The sequence below is a fragment of the Malaclemys terrapin genome, chromosome 23 (assembly GCF_027887155.1).
Source record: "Malaclemys terrapin pileata isolate rMalTer1 chromosome 23, rMalTer1.hap1, whole genome shotgun sequence".
Classification (NCBI taxonomy): domain Eukaryota; kingdom Metazoa; phylum Chordata; order Testudines; family Emydidae; genus Malaclemys; species Malaclemys terrapin.
The window spans coordinates 19,708,566-19,732,136 of record NC_071527.1 but is presented as its reverse complement, the minus strand read 5'-3'; the positions used below and the strand labels follow the sequence as shown (position 1 = coordinate 19,732,136).

The following is a 23,571-nucleotide window of genomic DNA, read 5'->3' as shown; positions in this document are numbered from 1 at the left end:
CAATCCATCCCATCATCCAGATCATTAATGAAGTTGTTGAACAAAACCATCCCCAGGACCGACTCCTGGGGCACTCCGCTTGATCCTGGCTGCCAACTTGACATCGAGCCGTTGATCACTACCCGTTGAGCCCTACAATCTAGCCAGCTTTCTATCCATTTTATAGTCCTTTTGTCCAATCCATACTTTAACTTGCTGGCAACAATACTGTGAGAGACCGTATCAAAAGGTTTGCATCTTAATTTACATTGTAAATATCAACATTTTCTCATTTTAAAGTGAGTCTTGCTTCATACTTTTAAGGAAAGTTTGACCTGTTAACAATATTTTAAAATTTTTAAGTTTTTTTTAATTTAAATTGAATAATTAGCAATATTATGTAAGCTACATAAGAACTTCTTTATCTCTTTAATAGAGGCTATATGCCCTAGTGGGCTGGGAACCAGGTTGTAATGCCATCGGAACTGGTGACTTGTTGATCGTGAGCTACTCAGATAATCCAACTGATAATATGAGCAGCAGTCAGGAAGTCTACCTTAAACCCCCATAGGTTTAAGAAATATTTTTGCCTTTAAAAAAACCAACACAAAAACCTGTTATCCCCAAATAGGAGGGAAGAGAACCATGAAGGCAAATCCTTTCATACAAGAAAACCACTTGAGAGGTGCAAGTTAAAACTATTTGGCCCTCTGCATCTTTCCTTGCCACATGCTCTAGGTATTAGAATGCTGTGTTACAACCACACGGCTTCATTTCTTATCAGATCATTTCCCTTGTTAATCCCATCCCATATGTGGTCTTGTTACAGATGGATTCCTTACATCATGTCATACACCAGACAGGAAGATATGACACCATTGTGGGGAACCCTTTGTATACGACGCAGCGCATTGATGTAAGGAGCTTGATTTCACTTTCAGTAGATAAGTGAATTTATTAGCATGAATTAGAGAATGCATTTCTTAACATAGTTGTAAATTACTGTTTGTTTATACAAAGGTGATTTCCAGAAACTAGTGGTCTTCTGCTATTCCTGCTCTACCCCCAGTCACGAAGAGCTTGGCTACATTTGCGAGTTACAGTGCATTAAAGCAGCCCTGGGTGCACTAGCTTACTACCCATCCACACTGGCAAGGCACATAGAGTGCTCTGACTCCGCGGCTACGGCGCTACTGGTACTCCACTTCGGCAAGTGGAATAACGTTTGCTGCGCCCCCACTGGAGCACTGCAGCGCCAGTGTAGACGAGTGTTGCATTACTGCGCTCTGATCAGCCTCTGGAAACGTCTCATAATCCCCTTAAGTCAAGTGGCCACTCTTGCCATTGTTTTGAACTCACTGTAGGAATGCGGATATGCCATTTGAAAGCTCTGTTTCTGACAGCCGGCTGCTTATCTGCTCTGAGACAAAACAACCATTAGTGTGGAATGCTGTGGGGGGGAGGGGGGAGGAGGAGGTCTGCTGATGTCTGAACTTACAAGACAGCATGCTGACGTGCTCTCGGCCCCCCACAAACCCACTCTCTCCCCCCACATACACACACAACACACTCCCTGTCGCACTCTACCCCACCCCACCCCCATTTGAAAAGCACGTTGCAGTCACTTGCATGCTGGGATAGCTGCCCATAATGCACCGCTCCCAATGCCGCTGCAAATGTGGCCACGCCAGTGCGCAAGCAGCTGTCAGTGTGGACAGACTGCAGCGCTTTCCCTACTGCGCTCTCTGAAAGCAGGTTTAACTCACAGCACTCTACATCTGCAAGTGTAGCCATGCCCAAAATGCAACAGAGGGTCCTGTGGCACCTTTAAGACTAACAGAAGTATTGGGAGCATAAGCTTTCATGGGTAAGAACCTCACTTCTTCGGATGCCCAAAATGATTGCTCTGTGTAGCTAGAGGGACTAGCTAGCCTCTTTGAGTTACTCCAATGGAAAGGCTATTGTCTCAGCCAGAGATCTGCAAAGTGTGGGGCGTGCCCCACTATGGGAGTGTAGAGGGATGTCTGGGTGGGGTGTGGTAGGGCCCGGGCCAGTCTCCATGGGGGCAGGAAGGGAGTATCACCCAGCTCCTCCCTGGCCCCAGCTCTGCTCTGGTCCTGTACTCAGCTGCGTCCCTGGCCCCGTCCCCAACCTCAGTGTGGCTCCAATCCTGGGTCTGCACCAGCCCCCAGCCATGGCTGTGGTTCCGTTCCTGGCCTGGGGATGAGGCTGGGGGCAAAGCTAGGGATGGACTCACTCATACCTGGCCGCAGGCCCAGATGCCAGCCCCTGCCTCTACCCCTGTCTCTTCCATGACCCCAACCCCGGCTCGGTGGGTGGGGTGGGGGATGACACTCAAAAGTTTGGGAACCACTGGACTAAGCTTTAAAAAATATCCAGTGGGCTATAAATAGGCTGACCAGATGTCCTGTTTTTAAAGAGACGGTCCCATTTTTGGGGACTTTCTTATATAGGTGTCTATTCTCCCCCTCCCCCCCCCCCCCCCCCCCAATCCCCGTCCTGTTTTTTCACAGTTGCTATCTGATCACCCTAGCTATAAAGGAAATGGCATGCTGAGACCCCACTCAGTCTAGCACTAGCATTTTCCTTGGCTTATGCGAAATTCTTATCTGAAACACACTGCTTTACAAGCACAACAAACTTCATATCCGTTTCAGGCTAGCTAATGACCTGTAAATGTTATAGATTCTCCTGTTTTTGTTTTAAATTGTGCTTGGAATGTTCTTTACTGGAGGTGGGAGAAGGGGCCTTGTGTGGCAAAGAGGTTAATGCACCCATCTTTCAGTTCTGGAGATACAGTTAAAATCTAGGCATAGGTCACCAGTGAGATTTTGGTGCGTCATGTCCTAGTCTCAGATTCATGCATATTACAGTCTCTATCTGGAATAGAAGAGCAGCTGGTGTGATGCAGGTGATTAGGTAACTTGCACAGAAGAGGTGTGTGTAGGAGGAGCTTGTCTGCACTGAGCCCTGTTCTAATTGTTTAATTCCTTCCTTTCATAAGCACAAAACTGTTCTATTGAAATGTGAAAATAAGATAACTAAAATGCTTTATCTTTTGGATGCAAGTAACATCTTAAGGATTTAATGACAATAGATTTATCCCCCATTCAGGCTAATGGCAGCTGGCAGGACGCTACCACCCCTTCATCAATTACTTCACCTGCTGGAGACCCTGGAAGTGTTAATTCGGATGCATCTAATTAAGTTTTTAGGACCTATTGATGAGAGGAAAGAGGTCATTAGTGTAACTTGTCAATGTTGCTCTCTTGCCAATACTATTGTTTATACAACTTGACACACAGCTAATTACCTCAGAAAAACCCTGGAACCAATAGAAGATTGTGATCACAGTGATACCTCTCTACCTCTCAGCATGACACGGTTGAGTTCTTTTTACTTCTGCCCATTGGGATGTGAAATTGTTTTAAAAGAACTTGCTTCATTTTCCTAACCAAATTCATTTTTTAAATATCAATTTTATGGTAAGAATCTGAAAGTATCTCTTCTAAGACTTGGCATTTGTCTCAGATTTTCCAGTTAAAGTTGACTTATTTTAATTCCCATAAGATTTTTTTTACTATGAAATTTCTGTTCTAGTTGATAGTTACTAACAATTAAACCCCCTGTATTGTAATTGTACGCGTTCTCTGTATTGTAATTTTGTATAGGAAAACAAGCTTTTCTTTTCTTTACTCAAATTCATTCTGAACTAATTAACCAGAACAGAACATTGCTTTACCAAAACTTTCATTGGACTTTGCTATTGAATAGGAACTTCCATCTTTTGTGTCATTTCATGTAGTTCTAATTTAATGTCTAGTGTAAACTCAGACTTCCCTGTGAATAGATTTTGTGCATTTATGAAAATGTTAATACAAAGTCCTCATTTTCAGTTGAAATTTTATCAAAGATAATAAACTTCCAAAGCCTTTTTCCTTCCTGCCTTTTCATGAGCCTCCCCTTATCCTTATGGACTTGCTGGTTAGTAGCAGCTTAGTGCAGCCATTTTGACAGTGCAGAAATCTCACTATATATGAATGCAAAAACAACCCATGCACCATTACTCAAAACAGCATTTGCTAACACGACCTGTTACATCTGCCAGGGTACAATCCGGATCGTAGGACAGCTGTGCCCCCTTAATTCTCCAGTCTGATGTACACAATGCCCTACTTTGTGAGCTGCCACTCTGCCCACTTACCCCAGCCTTTAGCATGCAAGTCACCCCCAGACCTATACCAGAGTGTTATGCCCAGCCACTCTTGAATTATATATGGGCAACACCTGCATATCCCTAGTCCCAGCCTTGCACCCCAGAAATGTACCATCTTATACTATTTGGCTACTGAGCAATACAAGCTCATAAAGTCTGTCATTTTAACCTGGAAAGAGATTTCCCAATCACTTCAATCAACCACACTGTTTTAGATAAAATATTAAAACAAATTTATGAACTCTAAAAATATAGATTTCAGTGTTTATAGGTGATAGAGGCATAGAAAACCAGAATTGATTACAAAAGAAATAAAAGACAAAATTGCAAGCCAATTCCTACACTTTTTCATGATAAATAAGTTTTGAAAGCAAAAGGATTTATCTTACCCAAATCTTTCAGCTGTCCATGCTAACTGGACAGTCTTCCAGTCAGAACCATGCCCCTCTCTCACAGTTCACTGATGAGTCTTTTTGTCTTCCAGACAATCTTGCTTCCTTGAATACAGAGGGGGAAGGAGAGGCCCGGTGGTGATATCACTGTCCCTTATTTATACACTCTGTTGGGCTGCAGACAATGAATTCATAGTGTCTGTCAGGTGGATTGCAAATGTATTACTCACACCTCTTGTGCACCTGAGGCTTCACATGTGTGGCTTTTGTTTACTGTTTTTGTTACTTCTGAGGGGCTGGTCTGTGAGTGTTTCCCAGACCCACTGGTTTCAGTAACAAGCATATGGCAAAATCAGAACTCCCTATACAATGATGATATGCACATTTTAACAGGACAGTAATGTTTAACAGGTTATGACTTTTCAAATGATACCTCACATGGCATACTTCATACAAAACATATAATAATCTTAGAACATTGGTGAATATAGAGGCTAGTGTGTGACACTAACAACATGCTGAGAGGAAGGATCGTGGTACTGTCTAGCTTTTCTTAGTACAGAAACAATTGGTCCAATTCTGCCATTATTTACACGCAAGTAAATGGAAGACATGTTTGTCTTCCTGTGTTCTTTTGAATTATATAGAATCCAAGTGATCCTACAATAGGTGCTTTAGAGAGGAGTCTTGCCTCTCTTACTGACTTTTAAATGCTAAACAGGTTTAGACCATTATGAATTGGATAGTAGGTGATTGCATGGTGTTTCAGAAAGTTGCTTCTCCTAACGGGCTGGTTTCTAATTAATATATATCATATAGTTTGAATATTTAACTTTCTGTGAGCAATATTGCCCCAGATCTGTGGGCTTAAAAAGTCTGTATAAAAATGATCTAAATAAGGCTGCCAATTTACAGAATGTAATATGAAAGATAACAAAGAATGTGTAGGGGACTAATGAAGGCTTCTAAAAATCTGTTGGGGAAAATCAAATTAATAAATTTATCAGTGTTTCTTTTAGGAGATATGTTCATTATCGAGATGTACGTATCTTAACTAGGTATTATAATTTTTAAATTGGAAATTTAAACATGGACAAATTGGATAAATCCATGTGACAGAGCCTGTCCTGTTAAGGAAAAAGCTAATATATTTTTCGCTGCCATTCTGCATCCTATCTCCAGTAGTATTGGAGCTCTTTGCTGTTTTTGGGTTATATAACTTAAAGGGTTGCCAACCGTACAGGATTGTCCTAGAATCTGCAGGAATTAAAGACTGGCATGTGATGAAACCTCCAGGAATATGTCTAACCATAATTGACAACCGTGTTTGTGTATACACGTTAAATACCATTTAAAACATTTGACTTAGCCCTCCAAAAATGACTGCATTAGTGTCTTATATTGTGCTTAACCTTTACAAAATGTGAAGTGCCTTTTTAAAGAGAGAGTAGCATTATTCCCCTATAGAGAAACTCAGGCCAAAACATAAGTGACTTATCAAACTAACACAGTAGGGACTTATAGGATAGGATAATCTGTAAAACTTCCCTCTAAATAGGAGATAAAAAGTTATCAAATCCTGCATGCCTGTCTTTGGGCCTATGTGTTCATAAACAGTATGTCTAGTCAGTCCATTTTTGGCTATTTTGTTATACATAACATGAGGAGAGAGCCTTAGGGCCTATGGGTCTGGTAGCAGCATGCCTGGCCGGCTCAGGTTCTGACCGACGACCTCTCACAAGGATTTCTATGTAAATAATCATTACAGATTCGCCTTTGCAACCACTCCTCTGTGCCTCTCGCTGCTGGCCCTAGAACCCTGGCTCCTTTTCCACGACGTTACCTCCCCCTCCCCCAAAACTACACTTCCCAGCACCCACTGCGATACCGGCTATAGGCCCTGCCTATTCTATCTCCCAGAAGCCCTTGCAGCGGGTGAACGTTGGCGGCGCCCTAGCCCCGCGCAGAAATTATTCTTTCCAGTGGTTCCGCGGTGCATACAGGAGGGGTTGCGCATGCGCCGCCCCTTGGCCCCACTCCCGCCCAGAACTACAAGTCCCGACAGGCTCTGCGGTTGTGGCGGGGCGGCCGCCGGGTTGTTTGAGTGAGGGCAGAAGGCGGCAGGGATGGAGGCGAAGCCGGAGGAATCTGGGCGGGGCCGGTGAGTGGGGTGCGGCGCCCCCCCCCCCCCACCCCGTAGTGTAACTCCCGGGGGGTGGCGGCCGCAGTGTCCCCCGTCTTCCCTTCCGCGGGCTCCGGGGTGGCCGCCGCAGAGCTAACCGCCTATCCCCGCCCCGCCCCGGGGTGCTGCCCCCCGCTGGATGGGGTGTAACCCCTCCCCCTCCCCCTCCCCCACCGGGGTCCGCAGCCGCCCCTGGCCAGCCGGGGTCCGGGTCTAGCTGTCCCCCAGAGGCGCGGGCCTCATGCCCCCGAGCTGCCCGGCATCCCGCACTGGCTGCTGACACGACGTGTGTCCTGGAGTGACAGACAGGCCAGAGAAGCCTCGTGTGGCCACCAGCAGTCAGGAGCTTGGGCCAGGTTATTACCCCATGTGTGTTTGGTGTTGCAGGACCGAAGAGGCCTGGCTACAGGAAACGCAGCTGCAGGTGAGGAGTCGGACTGTGCCCCTGCCCCAGCTTGAAGATGGATTTTTGTTATATCTTTGTATAGCAGGAGTGCCTAGAAGCCCCTGTCTGGGCTTAGGGCCCCTATGTGCTAGGTTCTGCACAGAAACATGTAATAAAAGACAGTCCCTGTCCCAAAGAGCTTGCAGCTTAAGCCATGGGCTCTTGGTCTGGAAGTCACGACCCATAAAGGGGTTGCAAACAGGGTATCAAGGAGTCACAGTCATCCTGTGCTTCATGTATTGCTAGGTGGGAAAGGTGGAGCATCACTGGTCTAAGCAAATGAGACAAGATGTCAACGGATGGGGGATGTGGAGCAGGACAAGTTGGCACTGAACTGATCATGTTGCGCATAATAAGCAGCAGTTGCAGCATACCAGCTGCCTAGCCATTGTCAATGGGCTTTGAGATTGATTGTTGGGGAAAGAAATAATTTGATTATGCATCTTTTTAAGCTTTAGAGGATCAGCCACGCAGGCGTCCTGCCTATTCAACTCTTCTCACCCCTTGTGTCCACATGGATTTCTGTTTTGTAGAACTAAAATATGGAAAATGTTTATTTCTCAGAATCCCCTCCAACAGAACCTCCCCAGTGTTGAAGATGGAAAGAACGGTGGTGGGACACAAGGTAAGGTATTATTTCAAAGAACTAATTATTCGTTCCCTGGGTAAATGACAGTGATGTGACACATTCTCAGCAGTCAAGTTAGTTTGGTTTCTAGAGCTGCTTCATACACAGGGATAATCACAGCATTCACATTAGCTATGAACAGTGTGAGGGGCTTTGCAGTATTAGATTGCAAATCCAGATGTGAGATTGCTTACGGAGCCAGATTGGGAAAGCACAGTCGTCCTTCATCTCTACAGCCCTGTTCTTCCTCCCTTCCTGGACTCTGCAGAGGCTGGATCTAAAGATGAATTGAAGGAGCGGGTGGGAACAGGGAGCTCAAATGGTCCACACTTTTACTCTGTGGCAGTTCCATGAAAAAGGTAACACAGCCATCAGATTGTAATATCTTTCAGTCACTGCCACCCTGGGCTGGGTTTGAAACAGTGATGCATAGGTGAAACGCCCTATATTCCCATTCCAAATCCCATGAGAGGTCATTCCCTCCACTTTAGTGTTTCAGTGGATTTTATCTGATATGTGTATTTCTTCTAGAATGTGACCCCAGTGAGGAGAAAGTGGAGCCTGAACACTTTTCAGAGCCAAACAAAGTTATTAGTCCTGGGCCTGGAAACAAGGCTAATGTGATAGCAAGTCCCAATGACAAAGTCAGAGCGGCTACCAGGAAAAGGTCTTGTCCTAGCCCCAGCCCCAAGAAAGCTGCCCGGAGTCCCAGTCCCAAGAGGATATCTCCCTGGAGAGGTAGTCCCAGGAAAGGCCTCACTTCAAGTTCATTTAACTTGTCCCCAAGGGCACTTGCCATTAGCCCACAAATCACACGTCGCTCCTGGTCTCGCTCCAGTCTGAAGGGAACCAACCGCCGGAAGTCGCTGCCTCCTTTCCATCAGGATGTCACTGGTAGGTGCCATGTACTTCCTTGTGATTAAACTGTGCTGAGATCCTTGTGTGAGAATTCTGGACAAGTGGAACTCTGACTTCATGGGTGCAATGTGAAAGGCACCAATGCAATGATTGGGCCCAGACTTTGCTGCATTTAGGGCTCTGTTTGGCAGCTTTCTCTGAGTACAGCACTAAATGAGACCTGGCAATTTTGACTTTAAAATGGATGCTTAGACCATGAGTGCTGCAATGGTCCAGTTTAAGCTAAAGGGCTATTTATAGCTCTGTCAGGTGTCCTTGCCCAAAAGAAGATGGTGACATGAACACCAGCTAGCATGAACAGCTCAGAAATGTGTGTGCGTATAACATACAATGAGTACAAAGGTTCTAAGGGTGAGGAGCAGCATCTGGCTGAGTGCAAAGCACTACTTCTGCTTAATAAAAATCTGGAGTACCTCATCAGACCTTTCACTGTAGAAGTTGGAAGCTCCTATCCAGGAGCATGTTCCATGCAGGCAGCCCAGAGACTGAGTTATATATTTGATTCTCCATAACCCTTTTCTTTTTCTTTTATTTTACAAAGCAGTTCCTTAGTTCTGTAGTGTGTGAGATTCATCCACTAGAGCATGCATAGAAAGGAACCTCCCAGCCCCAGATTGATGGACCCTCCTCCAGTGCAGAAGTAAATGCAGGACTCAGCCTTAGGGAGTTAACAGCTCTCTTAATGGCTGCTTGAGTTAAAAAGTAACTTCTATGTTAAAGTTTTCATTGCCCTTCTGACATGCAACATGTAGCATCTGATTTAGCACTTGAGATTGGCTCTTCTGGCAATGAAGTTGCTAGATAGACTGTCCCCACTCTTGTGTGTATATGCATCAGTATTTACAGTGTCCAGCTCAGGGACATTTCAACTGCTCACAGTTTGAGGTAAACTTGTCTTTTTAAATGTGTTTGTGTTTAACTTTTAGAGCTGAGCAAATCAATCAGCCTGGATTTGCCTGAGACTGACAGGCTTTCCATGCTCCTGCTGTCTAGTTTCCAGGTGAGGTCCTAGGTTCCTGAAGGAACCTTTTTGTTAAAAACAAATTATTTGTGTATTATTCTGCTTCTTATACTTCATTTTTCTTGGTGGGTTTTAATCTGTAAATAAGCAATGAAGTGTGGTGAGGTGGTCTAGCAAGAGGCAGGACTCCTGAGTTCTAGTCCCAACTGAATCCCTCCATGGGCAAGGAGAGGTCACTCCACTTCCCTATCCCTTGGTTTCCTTTTCTGTAAAATGGGGGAATAAACTCCATAAAAGTGTTGTGAAGGCTAACTGATTGCAAACACTTTGAAAATGATACAAAAGCTAAACTATACAGTTTATAAACTGATGTAACTGTGAAACAAGTGAGAGAGATTAAATAGTTTGTAGAATTTAGGCTGTGGCACATTTTACTTTGTCATACCAACTAAGAGGTATTAACTTTGGATTGATTTTATACATATTGGAGCCCTATAGAAAATAAAATGTTTCTATCAAAAGACAAATTGCCAGAAAATATTCAGGTGCAGTAAGCTTTGTGATTTTTGTTTTGTAGGATTTTATAATTTCACTCCTAGCAAGATACTGTTTCCTGCTGCGTAATACCCCAGGCATTTGACTGAGCAATGCTGAAAGCTTTTCTCTAGTTTTGGCTGCACACTGACGTCAATGCCCGGTGTTCAGTCTTTAAAACAGAGCAAGTACAAAAAAGACACTTTTGTCATGCTTTCCGTTGTTTGTAATAAGCTTGAAAGAGAAAACCTGCTGAGATTCTATGATCATCGTCCTGTTGCACTTGGCAAAACTTTGATAACTGCTTCTCCCCACTGGATGTCTAATGAAAAGCAGTCCAGTGTCACATGGGACATTTTGAATAGTCTAAAAAAAGAAAAACAAAACAAATACCTCACTCTCTTCTCTGTTCTCCCAGTTCTCTGCCCAGAAGCTTCAGCACTTCTTGAAGCAGACTGATGGCTTCAGCCCTGAGGCTTTTAAAGCAAATGGTGGGTCCCCATGTGATATATTTAATGAAAGGGTAATGCTATACATCAGGGGTCGGCAGCCTTTCAGAAGGGGTGTGCCGAGTCTTCATTTATTCACTCTAATTTAAGGTTTCGCGTGCCAGTAATACATTTTAACATTTTTAGAAGGTCTCTTTCTATAAGTCTATAATATATAACCAAACTCTTGTTGTATGTAAAGTAAATAAGGTTTTTAAAATGTTTAAGAAGCGTCCTTTAAAATTAAATTAAAATGCAGAGTCCCTCGGACTGGTGGCCAGGACCCGAGCAATGTGAGTGCCACTGAAAATCAGCTCGCCTGCTGCCTTCGGCACGTGTGCCATAGGTTGCCTATCCCTGCTATACATTGAGGAGAGTAATAATCTATCTCTAGCTCTCAATTTGCATAGGGGAAGGGTCACTCAATTTCCACTCCAGAGGGAACCAAATGTCTTGGGGAAGAAGGAGCTTGAGCAGCCAAAAAAATCCCTTTAAATTGGTGCTTCTAATAACAGCCTGTGCATCATTAGTAGTGCCAAGAGAATGCCCAAAGTAAGCTTTGATCACGTATATTCTCTCTCCGCCAAAGCTAGCGTGACTGGTATCTGAAATGTCTTCTGTTAGGGAACTGAACTGGTTATGCTGTAAAAACAGGGTTCATGGGTTACATAACATCTTGGCGTGTGAGCCCTGAGTGCTACTGTTCCATGTATTTTACTTTAGTGTGAGTTAGTTCTGTTACTACTTTGCTTTGTTTTATTGTTGTCTTGTCCCCACCTCCAGTGAATTCAGTTTCAGAAGAGCTGATGCGTTGTACAGAGAGACTGAAACTAGATGGAACGCTAAAGAAATGTACAGAAGAGTTGAAAGGGTAATGACTCCCTGTGGTCACACAGTGTTGTTGCAACATGTCATGGAGCTGGAGTTTGCTATTCCTGTCCCAGTGCCTGACTGATTATCTTACATTGCAATTCATGAAACTTGTCAAGATTCATACTGCAGACACTGGAGACAGCAATGACCTATTGCAGGCTCTGAGTGTCTGATATTGGGTACAACTTATAATGAGGGTCGCAGGCTAAAATGCCACAATTCTTGCTTGCAGAACTTACATTGGAACTTGGCGTTTGTGAGTGCTAAGAGGCCACATATTAGACAAATGTGCTATACAGGGCTGTGTCAGCTATAGATGTGAAAAATTTGGAAAGTGTATTTAATGTCTTTAATGCTAATGACTCTAAAGGAGAATGTTCATCTTAATAGTCATGGCACCAAAGTGTCTACTTTAGTGCTTGGCACATCAGCAGGAGTTTTCTTGTTTACATTTATATCCTAGAATAACCAAAAATTTGAATGAAGTATAATACACTGTACTTACACAGAGGCGCTGCACAAATACTAAACAGTCATAACAATCCTGTGTGGTATAGATAATGCCCATAAACACCTCCTTAAAATCTCTCTGATCTTGTACTTCTCTGTTTTAGTATTTTATCAGACCCTGTGCTCAATGCATCATTGACCCAGATGAAGGAATATATAAACAGGTAAGAATAACTGAGCCTAGGCCTGGTTTCATATGGCTGAATGGACAGAGTTGGACCTTTTCTCATAGTTCTTGGTGTTATCAGCAATGATTCAAGCATCTGAAATGGGGACAGGACACTATGGGCAACCTCTAAGCCTGCCTTTGTAAGTCCTAGAATTGGACCACGAGCAGGGCATGAATTGCAAGCAACTTCTGCTTTGGAGGTAATCACTAGCATTCGCATGACACAGAAATCTGAGAGCCTGGCTCTGCTGTGATGTAACTCCACTTAAGTCAGAACTTGTTTATTTCATGGCTGAATTTGTCCCCATTGTGCATTTGTATATCTGTCTCTTGTAAATCAGAAGGCAATATTTTGGCCCAGAGTAAAAGCTAGGGTTCTGGTGTAATTTCTATAGGCCCCTTACATTAGTGAAGCCCAAGGGAGGTAATTCATCTCCCAAAGTATGTAGTAACGCTCTTTCATCTGTTCATTCATTCTAAAGGTTTACTACAGAGTCTCAAACTTGGGATCAGCTTTTACTGAGTTTCCAGAAAAGTGCAGAAGAAATGTCCAGGTTAGATTATTATCCTTTTTCTGTCTGTCCTTTTCAGCCAAAAATTAGATTTAATATTGAGAATCTAATAGTGCTAGTCATTGGTTAATGTGATCCTCTATTGTATTTAATTCCAGTCCTCTAGAACCCAAACTGTTTATGTTAAAAGACTTCAGCACTTTGTGATCAGTTGTCAAGCAGGTGTTCTTTCCATGCATAGTTTAATTTAAATATCATCAGCCCACAGTTGCATAATGAAGCAGCAGCAAAGGTCATACCAGTAATTCCGGTTGTTAATCATGCTGTCAGTCCTGAAGAACACATGGAAGATAATATGTTAAAGGAATTAAGTCTTGTTTAAAAATACTCAGCAAAGGACTCTGAAATGAAAAGTACACTCAGGTACTGTCATTGGAGATGTGGTAAATTATGGAAACTTGTTTAATTAGGATGTGTAGCCAGGAACTGATTTTCTGACAGTATTTGTGATGTTTTAAAATTTCTTTTAATGGGTCACTTTGGAGATCTTGTGGCAGATGATAGAAATGCAAATAATCTGCTTCTAGCCATATCTATGCTAGGCGCCATTGGAAAGTGGGTACTCCCCATGTGCAGTGGTTATATGTGTACCATGCTTTTTGTTTTCAAGACAACTGGAGCAGTGCAAGACGAATGAAGTGCAAGTGGAGCCTGCTAGTTATCTCGGAGCATCACAGGCCAAAGTTCTCAGTAGCAAGCCTAACTATCAGAAAATACTAGATAGCCAGGGTGAGGTCTTTGACTGCATGGAGCTCGTGGTGAGTTATAGGGTCTGAAATGCACTAAAGAGTTTAAAAATCATTAATGGTGCAAACACAGAAGTGTCAGCTGACCTGTTGTGTCTGAATCATTCGTCTTTAGAAGATATCAGACTATGCAAGACCCACTAATTAGATTGTTTACCTTAGAGAAGTGATTCTCTTCTCTACGCCAATGAGGAATTGACACAGTGAGGTCACTGAACATAGTACATTGTTTAATAAATGTTTTCCCGCAATGAACACAAGGAATCTGCTATCGTATTTCAATATCATTCTATAGTCCAAACCTGCATTACAGGTTATGAAAGGGAAATAAGTGGAAATTTCTAATGAAATCATCACCAAATGCTTTGGTTTGGCATTTGCTTTATTCACCCAGTTCACTAAATTTCCAAAGAGTTTTCTCTTCTGAGTTTCCCTGAAAACTTTTTTTTGTTTTATTTTGCAGCTGGATGAACTGCAGCAGGCAGTGAAGTTGTTGCAGGCTTTCATAGAAGACAGTACACAGTACCTCCGGAATCTGTCAGAGCAACTTGGTAAGCAGACATTCCAGCCATCAGACAGTAAATGCTTCCTATCCATAAATACAGAACCTTTGTGGTTAACCAATAAAACCCAGAAGGCTGTAGAGGGAGATGGATTAATTTTTGTTCTCTTCCTCTCACCCCTAAATCGCTTTGGCAGTACCATGACAAGCTGTCATTAGAGGAGGGGTTTTTTTTGTTTGTTTTTTTTTTTTTTAAATGATACTGTTTGCTTCACACAGTACTTGTTAGACCACTCTAGAAAGCATTAAAAATCTATTAAGGGAAAAATGACATTGAGTGCAAGTTACCTTAAAAAGGGTTTATTATTTATTTTATACTTAAGCTCTTACTCCACCCTCTTCATTGCGACGTTCTGCCTATGTATACAGTTCATTCTAGTATATTACACAAGGAAATCCTGGATTCCTATAGGTGTTGAGGACATTTTACTGAATATTGTATTGAGAGAGACCATAGTATATAGCAGGGGTCTGAAACTCAAATGACCACGAGGGCCATATGAGGACTAGTGCATTGACCCGAGGGCCGCATCACTGGCCCCGCCCCCACTCCACCCCTTCCATTAGGCCCTGCCCCACCTCTTCTAACCCCTTCCCCGAAGTCCCCACCCTAACGCTGCCCCAGGGGGTGCAGAAAGGGTGCAGGGTGCGGTGGGGGCTCAGGGCAGGGAGTTGAGGTGCAGGGTGCAGCAGGGGGCTCAGGGCAGAGAGTTGGTGTGTGGGGTGCAAGAGGGTGAGGGGTGCGGCAGGGGGTCGGGGTGCAGGGTGCAGCAGGTGGCTCAGGGCAGGAGGGGTGCGGGATACGGCAGGGGGCTCAGGACAGGGAGTTGGGGTGCGGGATGTGGCAGGGGGCTCAGGGCAGGGAGCTGAGGTGCAGGAGGTGTGCAGGGTGCAGCAGGGGGCTCAGGGCAGGGAGCTGAGGTTCAGGAGGTGTGCAGGGTGTGGCAGGGGGCTCAGGGCAGGGAGTTGGTGTGTGGGGTGCAAGAGGGTGAGGGGTGCGGCAGGTGGCTCAGGGCAGGGAGTGCAGGAGGGTGTGGGATGCGGCAGGAGGCTTAGGGCAGGGAGTTGGGGTGCGGCAGGTGGCAGGGGGCTCAGGGAAGGGGGTGGGGTGCAAGAGGGGTGCGGGATGTGGCAGGGGGCTCAGGGAAGGGGGTGGGGTGCAAGAGGAGTGTGGGATGTGGCAGGGGACTCAGGGCAGGGAGCTGGGGTGCAGGAGGGGTTCAGGGTGCGAGCTCCAGCCCGGTGCCGCTTACCTAGAGCGGTTCCGGGGTGGCAGCGGCGCGCACTGGGGGCCAGGGCAGGCTCCCTGCCTGCCTGCCCTGGCCCCGGCCCCACGCCGCTCTGCTCCAGGAAGCAGCTGGAACTGTGTCCTTGCAGCCCCTGGGGAAGGGGGGGGCTGCTCTTGCCGCTCCTCTAGGTACCTCCCACTGGCCGCGGTTCCCTGTTCCCGGCCAATGGGAGTTGCGGGGGGCGGTGCCTGGAAAGAGGCAATGCAGGAGGCCTCTGCCTCCTTCCCCCTCCCCCCAGGCCGGAAGGGGCATGCTGCCAGCTGCTTCAGAGAGTGGCGTGGGGCTCGCAACGCCACAGGGGCAATCCCACGGGCAGGCGGGGGGGAGAAAGGGGGCAGGGAGCTTGGCAGGCCACACGCAAGAGTCCCGTGGGCCGTGTGTTTGAGACCCCTGGTATCTAGCCATGTTAGTGAAAATAACAAATTGCACCTCTCACAATTGCCTATTTAAGGCTGTTCCCATATCGGGTCTCTTATGTACATATTGTATTGCCTTTATAAATCCATGGTACGTCCACATCTTGAATACTACGTGCAGATGTGGTTGCCCCATCTCAAAAAAGAGATATTGGAATTGGAAAAGGTTCAGAAAAGGGCAACAAAAATGATTAGGGGTATTGAGTGCTTCCATATGAGGAGATATTAAAAAGACTGAGACTGTTCAGCTTGGAAAAGAGACGAGGAAGGGGGGATATGATTGAGGTCATGACTGGTGTGGAGAAAGTAAATAGGGAAGCGTTATTTATTCCTCATAACACAAGAACTAGGGATCACCAAATGAAATTAATAGACAGTAAGTTTAAAACATCAAAAGGAAGTATTTCTTCATACAATGCACAGTCATCCTGTGGAACTGTTTGCCAGGATGTTGTGAAGGCCAAGACTATAACAGGGTTAAAAAAAAAATTAGATAAATTCATGGAGGATAGGTCCATGAATAGTTATTAGCCAGGATGGTGTCCCTAGCCCCTTTGCCAGAAGCTGGGAATTGGGCAACAAGGCATGGATCACTTGATGATTCCCTGTTCTGTTCATTTCCTCTGGGGCACCTGGCATTAGCCACTGTTGGAAGACGCTACGGGGCTAGATGGACCTTTGGTCTAACCCGGTATGGCTGGTCTTATGTTCTTCACCAGTCTGAGGAATCATAAAATCAGCCCTAAATCTATGGATGCTGAACTCTGCCTTTAGGAGCAAGAGGAAATTTAAATGTCTAAGACCCCTTTCCCTACTGTCTGACTCACACTGATGGGTTTGTGGAGACATGTTTAGGTCACATCCTTAAAAGCAGACTATACGCTCCAGGGGTGTGGAAACTGATGCACAGAAAAGCACGGGGACCTGTTCAAGACCTCAGCCAAGCTGGGGCACAACCAAAATTTGATCCTGGCGTTCCTGGCATCCAGGTCTCTGCTCCATTGTAACTGCTTCAGATTAGCAAAAGCCTTTCCCTAGACTGTGTGGTGATAACTGGGGAATTCTGTTGCTTCTCTTCCAGCATCAAGGACTTTTCAGCAACTGGAAAACTCACCTATTCGGAAACTACTCAAAGTTCCCCCAAAAAAGCCACCAGTCAGCCAATGCCAGCAGCCTCCTGAGGGTTAAACACAGACTTGCAGCGGACAGTTGTCATTGCCTCCTTTTGCCTTTATTACCTTTCCCTGCAGGCTCCTTCCTCCCTTCTCTAAGTGGTTGTGGGGCCAGCAGGCCTGGGGGGGGAGCACCACTTTGCTCTGGGACTGAGCTGTATGGCCTGACCCTGCCTTGCTGTCACTGGTGCCTGTGCTGTGAATAAAACTGCGGGGCGTCGCCCCCCCTCTGCTGCTGCGTGTGGGCTCTGCTGCTGGGGGGCGGGGCCAGGGAGGGGGCGAACCAACAGAGGGGCGGGGGGAAGCGAACAGAACACCAGTGGCGCCTGCGCACTGTGCAAGTGGGTGGCGCATGCGTATCAGCCCTACCCGAGTGATTTCCCGCTTCCGCGTTCAAATGACGCGTGCGCCCTGGCCAGAAGGGCGGCTCTGTCTGGTGTCGGAATGTGTCACTCAGCGGAGAGTCCAATCAGAGGAGCTTGTTCGCCGAAACGCCCAATAGGAGGAGAAAGAGGTAGGGCGAGGCCACTCCAGCCCCGCCTCCCGCCGTGAAGCGAGGTGGGGCCCGGACTCGGTGAGCGAAGCCGCCGGGCGACGAGCGATGGCGGCGCAGCTGGAGCAGTCCCCGCTCACCGGGGTGGCCTGGGCTTCCAGTCCCGGCGCGGCGCCCTTCGGCTGGACACCGGTGAGAGCGGGGCCGCCGGACGGACATCCCCGCGCCGGGACCAGGCCCCGCCCCCTGTCCCCCCCCCCGCGCCGGGAACAGGCCCCGCCCCCTGTCCCCCCCCGCGCCGGGACCAGGCCCCGCCCCCTGTCCCCCCCGCGCCGGGACCAGGCCCCGCCCCCTGTCCCCCCCCGCGCCGGGACCAGGCCCCGCCCCCTGTCCCCCCCCCGCGCCGGGAACAGGCCCCGCCCCCTGTCCCCCCCCCGCGCCGGGAACAGGCCCCGCCCCCTGCCCCCCGCCCCCTATTCCCCCCGCGCTGGGAACAAGCCCCGCCCCCCCCCGCGCCGGGAACGGGAACAGGCCCCGCCCCCTGTCCTTTGAACCACTCCTCCCACCCCCGGACATGACTAGCCCTGCTCCCCCCTCCCCCCCCCTCAGGAACAGCCCCACTCCTCCCACCCCCTTCCCTCTGCCCCACTTCCAGCCCACTGCGCAGGAAGTAGCAGAGGCCCTGGCCTGTCCCCCACAAGGGGTGAGAACCGACTCCCGCCCCTCCATGCTCCCTGTGCCCAGGCCCCCCCTCAAGGTCACAGCCTGTCTGTATCCCCCCAGATCACCTCAACCCTGGAAGGAGCCACAGCCAACTTCGGGAAAGGATTTGGGCAGAAATCCGGCTACGTCTTGTGCATCACCTCCACGGCGGCCAGCGAAGTAGGAGGCACCCAGCGTTGCTGCATGTGCATCTGAACCTGCACCTATCCCGCCAGCAACCTGCCCCTAGCCCAGCCCCCACCACGGCATGGCCCTACCCCTACCCTGTGATTACCCAGTTGGGTTCACATCCACCCATGTGGTCATGGCCCTAACCCAGAGGGCCTTGACCCAATGCTACTTGCCAATGTGTGCGGGCTAGGCCTTCACCCTAACCTTGACCCCCTACTTCCGTGCATAGCACTAACCTTAACCTAGCCACACACCCTCTCCCCCCGAGGCTATGGACCTAACTGTAACCTGCACACACCCGTGAGAGCATCGACCTCCCCCTGGCCACCCAATGTTACAGACTGACCTGAGTGTCTTTCTTTCAGACCTCCCCAGGCGATGTGGTAGCCGATGTACAGATCCTGAGCGAGAAAACGCCTCTGCCTACAGGATACATTTACATTAGGGAGTTCTTAGAACCAAGTGAGTCCTGTTGGCCCCCGGCCCCCCCTCCCATGACAAATGCATGCAGGGCTCCCCCCTTCCCCCCCCCATGACAAATGCATGCAGGGCTCTCCCCTCCCCCCCCCCCATGACAAATGCATGCAGGGCTCTCCCCCTCCCCCCCCCCCCCATGACAAATGCATGCAGGGCTCTCCCCCTCCCCCCCCCCCCACCTCAAACCATCCCATTTAGCTCAGCTATAGCATTTTTCTACTGTATTAGAAAAGGAGGCGGCAGCACTCAGTGTGATGTAGGTGTGCCATTGATTTGCTGGCAGTAGCCCGCAGGCATGCCTGGCTCTGGTGCCTGTTCCTCTAGCCTTAATCCATGTTCTATGTTTGGGAGTTGTAGTCCTGTGTAATAGGGGCATTAGGTCGCAGACCTGTCACAGCACCTGTCTTTGTACAGAGTTGAAAATTCATAGGCCCCATTTGTGGAACAGTGTTGTGCAAGGTTTTCTGTGCTGGCGATGCTGGGCCTTTGTTATCTAAAGCTGGGTGATGAGGATTTCAGTCTAGTCTGGCTCTTCAGAACATCTTGCCAACAGTAATGTTTTTTTAATAACACTAGCGTTAACCCTGGCTTTTTCTTGAGTCAGCATTCACACTGTTCAGTTAAGCCAAGCAGCAGAGTCTGATGTTATATACCATGAGTTTTATTGTTAATAACTGCAGGAATTTCTTGTGACATTATGATCTCTGCTTCCCCGTTAGAAACGTCCATTTCCAAGAAGAAACGAATTTGTGTGAAGCTTGTGCCATTAGGTGTGGCCGAACTAGTTGTTTTTGACATTATGCTGAGTGGCAAGAGTAAAGTGGTGCCATGCTATATGAAGATAGGGTAAGATGCTGCCATCCTTTCACTCTGGCTGCAAGGCCAGCTTTCTGGGGCTTTAGTTCTCAGTTTAATCTGTTTTTCTCCTCCCCCCATTCCTCCCCCAGGGAAATTAGCAGCTTTGCTGTTTGGTGTAAAAAGGGGCACCTTCTCAAACCTAAACCCCTTCCAAAACCAAGGAATATCAGTCCAGCAATGAAGGGGCTTTCACTGGAGACAACCGACCTGGATAACAAAAAGTAAGTAATGAGTCGTCGCCTTTGATTTTATTGGTGCCGGTCTTGAATTAGGAGTAAGTCCCAGTTTGTTATGGTGAGACTATTTGGCTTCTGATGTTTTGTCCTATGTCTCTCTCCTTGTGCTACTACCAAGGGTTGTGGAAAATACCTTAGCCCAGTGTTCTTTGCTGCACAACCCGTGAGCCAGTGGCGGCTCCCAAAGTGTGGGTCCCTGTCGATCACACTCTCCGGTGGCAGGGGGCTGCAGCTAAGGCAGGCTCCCTGCCTTCCCTGGCCCCATGCTGCGCTGCGCCGCGCTGCAAGCACTGCCCCCATAGCTCCCATTGGACAGGAACTGTGGCCAACTGGAGTTGTAGGAGTGATGCCTGCAGAGAGGGGCAGCACGCAGAGCCACATGCCCCTACCCCCAGGGGCTGCAGGGGTGCATTGGCCCCTTCCAGGAGCGGCGTGGGGCTGGGACCGCCCGAAATGCCATCCCCTTTAATGGGCAGGTTCTGAATAGGTCTTCCACCACCCAACCTGCAGCCTCTTGGAGCTAGCTCCCCATAAACCCTCCTGCACCCCAAGTCCCTGCCCCAGGCCATAGCCCCCCCCCAACCTCCAACACCCCCTCCTGCATCCCAAGCCACAACCCTGAACCCCCTCCCAGAGCCCACACCGCAAGCATTATTACCAATAATGGTACTATTACCATATCAACCAACAAAGCCGGAGTGGTCAACTGTGTGTCGGGTTGATGTGGCGCTCATGTTGAAGGATTTTTGCCAAAGTGGCCCCCACTTCAAAAATAGTGAAGAGCACTGCCCTGAGCCCCTTTGCACACACAGGAAATGCCTCATTCATGGTGGGACTGGGACTGTATGGAAGGATACTGTTTGCCTCAGGTTTGCATAGCTTTAAGGGCACAGCTCTGGTGTAAGGCACTAATGAATCTTAGAGTATTTTGCTGTATTGTTGCTCCCAGGATATTAGCAAGATGAGGGGTGTGTGGACATTTTTGGTGAGCGGGACAAGTTTTGAAGCTACACAGCACTCTTCCTGTTGGGTTCAGCTGTCTGGCTTTTGCGACTGGCCCCTTGCGCACAGGGATCACAGTGGCACTCAGCGTTGACCTGTCTGCTCCTCTGTCATGATGGTGGGGGCTAGGCCAGTTCTGAGCTGTTCTGCACCCTGCGTGCCAGTGTCCTGGCTGGCAATGTCTGAAACTGGGAGCTCAAGGGCAGGAGTTGTTGCTGCAGGGGGAGATTTTTCATTTCACATACATTTTTTTTTCTCTTTTTGATGCTGTTTTGCAAATGTAAAACTCCAGGGCCTCAATTTGTAAACTGTCTAATCCCTTGCAGGACAGAAATTTCATCGGAAAAGTCTTTGACTAGAATTGGCTCAAAATATGTATCCCTCAAACGCGATGATTCCATTTATGATACATCTAACCTCTATGGCATTTCAGGTAAATGAATCCCTCCTAAGTACAATGTCTGACAACTAGCTTAGGAGAAACACTCCACATTATATTAGTTGCTTAATGTCGTATTGCTCTTTTTCTTCCGCTTAGTTTAAAAAAAAAAAAAAATTCAGTCAACGCTATTATGTAATCAGAAAGGCTGGGGTTGGAATTTCTAACCTCTTCCACTTGGACAGGGTTATGTGACAGTTTGGGTATTCTATCGCATGTTCCTTCTCATAAGTGGAGTGGCATAACACGATGTTACAGGAACAGGATCAGGTAGTCCAGCTGGGCCTTCCTCTCACTCACTCTTCGAGCCCTCTGGCAATTCACAGGTTTGCATTCACTAGTTGAGGGACTGTCTCAGGCACCAGGTTTTCCTTATAGGCCTGCCAGTGCACTGCAACGCTATGCTTTCATAGTATTATTCATCTGCAGCTCTCTGATGAGCGTTTCTCTTTTCTCAGCCATGGATGGGGTCCCTTTCGCACTACACCCCAGATTTGAAAGCAGCATCACTACTAGGACTAATGTGAGTATCACTATAAGTTACAAGGACATTATACCAATTCCTTACAATGAAATTGCTATTTCAGGGGTGAGTAAGAGGGTCGTAGTCCCACGAGTTGATGATTCTGTATATGTTCATGTGGCAAAAGTCTTCAGGTTCCTGGGTGTTGCAAACAGTTCTACAGGATAAACAACCAGGGGGAGAGGAAGCTGCTAGGACAACACGAATATATTACCTATTGTAGTTACCTCTATTTTGTAGGCCTTTTCCATCTTCACGGACTTGAACATTAAGTCTCTTTCTGACATTGAGAAGGAGGTAAGTAATTCACTGCAGTCTGCCCTCTGTTCTCATTAGTAATACCAAGTTGGAGTACAAAAGGATGGCAGCTTTAGAGTGGCTGAACATGAGTTCTGTATGTACCAACAGTTATGAGAGTGAAGTAGCATTTTCTATCTATAACCCTTGTTTTTTGTTTCAGTATGACTATGCCTTTGTAGTTGAAAGGACTGCGGCTGCCAGACTACCACCCAGCATCTGTTAGCATCGAGCAGCACAGAGTACATGTCCCTTCTAGCAGATAAAGTTACATTCTGCCTACTAAATCATTCCAGTGAGGCTGGCTGTTGCCACAGGTGCATAAACTGCACCACCCGATGTGCTGGACTCAATTCTCTAAAGGACACTCCTGTAAAGAACTGAATGAACTCTGCTTCTGCCTTCTAATTTTGTAATATTTAAATCTGTAATTCACTTGGTGCTCTCTAGTTTTGATAGATTATATTCACAAGCAAAGTCAAATAAGTGCGTTTATGCTTGCAGCCTAGGGCTATGTCTACACTGCAATAAAAGACCCAGGCATGGCCACAGCTGGCTTGGGTTGGTGGGCTAAAAACAGCAGTGGAGAGGCTTGGGCTGGACCCTGGGCTCTGAGACCCCACACCCCCGAGTCATGAGATTGCAGAGCCAGGGTTCCAGTCCAAACCCAAACATCTACACTACAATTTTTAAACCTGCAGCCAGTCAGCTGACCCTGGGTCTAAAACTCGCTGCTGTTTATATTTTACTATGGTGTCCAGTATTCCACTGTCACCTGCATTGAGTTCTCCATGGAAGCTAAGATTTTTTTTTTTGGGGGGGGGGGGGGGGGGGGAGAGAGAAGACATACTGATGTTATCATCTTGCACAAGTTTTCCGGGGTTTGCCATAGGTTTTACTTTTGCGTAGCAGCCAGCAAGACACTAATGTTTTGTTCAGTCTGTGTTTAAAGATTAATGAACATTGGGTAGTGAACATTTTTCCTTAGCTCTGTTACTAACTCTTTTTTATTCTAGATTTTGCCCCTGGTAAGGTAACTTTGTTTTTATTTTTGAGGACACAACTTTATACAGCAGAAATACTAAGCAAACTAAGGGCTTAAAGATATGTTGCTGATATTGTCATACTAATTAAAACCAGTGTTTGTTCAAGCCCTCCTTGCATATTTATGACTAAGTGAACCTAGCTACTAGTCCAGCTGTTTCTTTCATAAATTGAGGGATTCTAATTTAAGTGTCTGAATCTGAGAACTCATGTAGGGGGAATAGCTGTTAGTTAC

The 23,571-nt window shown here is 47.1% G+C and overlaps 3 protein-coding genes across 3 annotated transcripts in view; all 3 read left to right on the top strand.

Annotated features, from left to right (window-relative positions):
- The window catches only part of PBX4 (PBX homeobox 4), a 28,420-nt gene extending 24,482 nt beyond the window's left edge, over positions 1-3,938 (top strand). Inside the window, exons 8-9 of the mRNA XM_054012781.1 lie at positions 809-895; positions 3,115-3,938. Of these exons, the coding sequence (XP_053868756.1) occupies positions 809-895; positions 3,115-3,207 (180 nt within the window). The 3' untranslated portion in view covers positions 3,208-3,938. The remainder of the gene's footprint in view (positions 1-808; positions 896-3,114) is intronic.
- A 2,733-nt stretch (positions 3,939-6,671) lies between these two features.
- Positions 6,672-17,305, top strand: DSN1 (DSN1 component of MIS12 kinetochore complex). The gene is made up of 12 exons (XM_054013062.1): positions 6,672-6,769; positions 7,178-7,214; positions 7,800-7,860; positions 8,395-8,757; positions 9,708-9,781; positions 10,695-10,767; positions 11,548-11,635; positions 12,252-12,311; positions 12,799-12,870; positions 13,499-13,646; positions 14,098-14,185; positions 16,983-17,305. The coding sequence occupies exons 1-12, from the start codon at positions 6,735-6,737 to the stop codon at positions 17,087-17,089; spliced, it is 1,206 nt and encodes a 401-aa protein (XP_053869037.1). The 5' UTR covers positions 6,672-6,734; the 3' UTR covers positions 17,090-17,305.
- A 153-nt stretch (positions 17,306-17,458) lies between these two features.
- On the top strand, positions 17,459-23,443 carry MVB12A (multivesicular body subunit 12A). The gene is made up of 9 exons (XM_054013063.1): positions 17,459-17,758; positions 18,350-18,448; positions 18,826-18,922; positions 19,657-19,783; positions 19,885-20,016; positions 21,360-21,466; positions 21,931-21,995; positions 22,236-22,292; positions 22,456-23,443. Exons 1-9 carry the CDS (start codon positions 17,675-17,677, stop codon positions 22,516-22,518), a joined length of 831 nt encoding a protein of 276 aa, XP_053869038.1. The 5' UTR covers positions 17,459-17,674; the 3' UTR covers positions 22,519-23,443.
- The last annotated feature ends 128 nt before the right edge of the window (positions 23,444-23,571 follow it).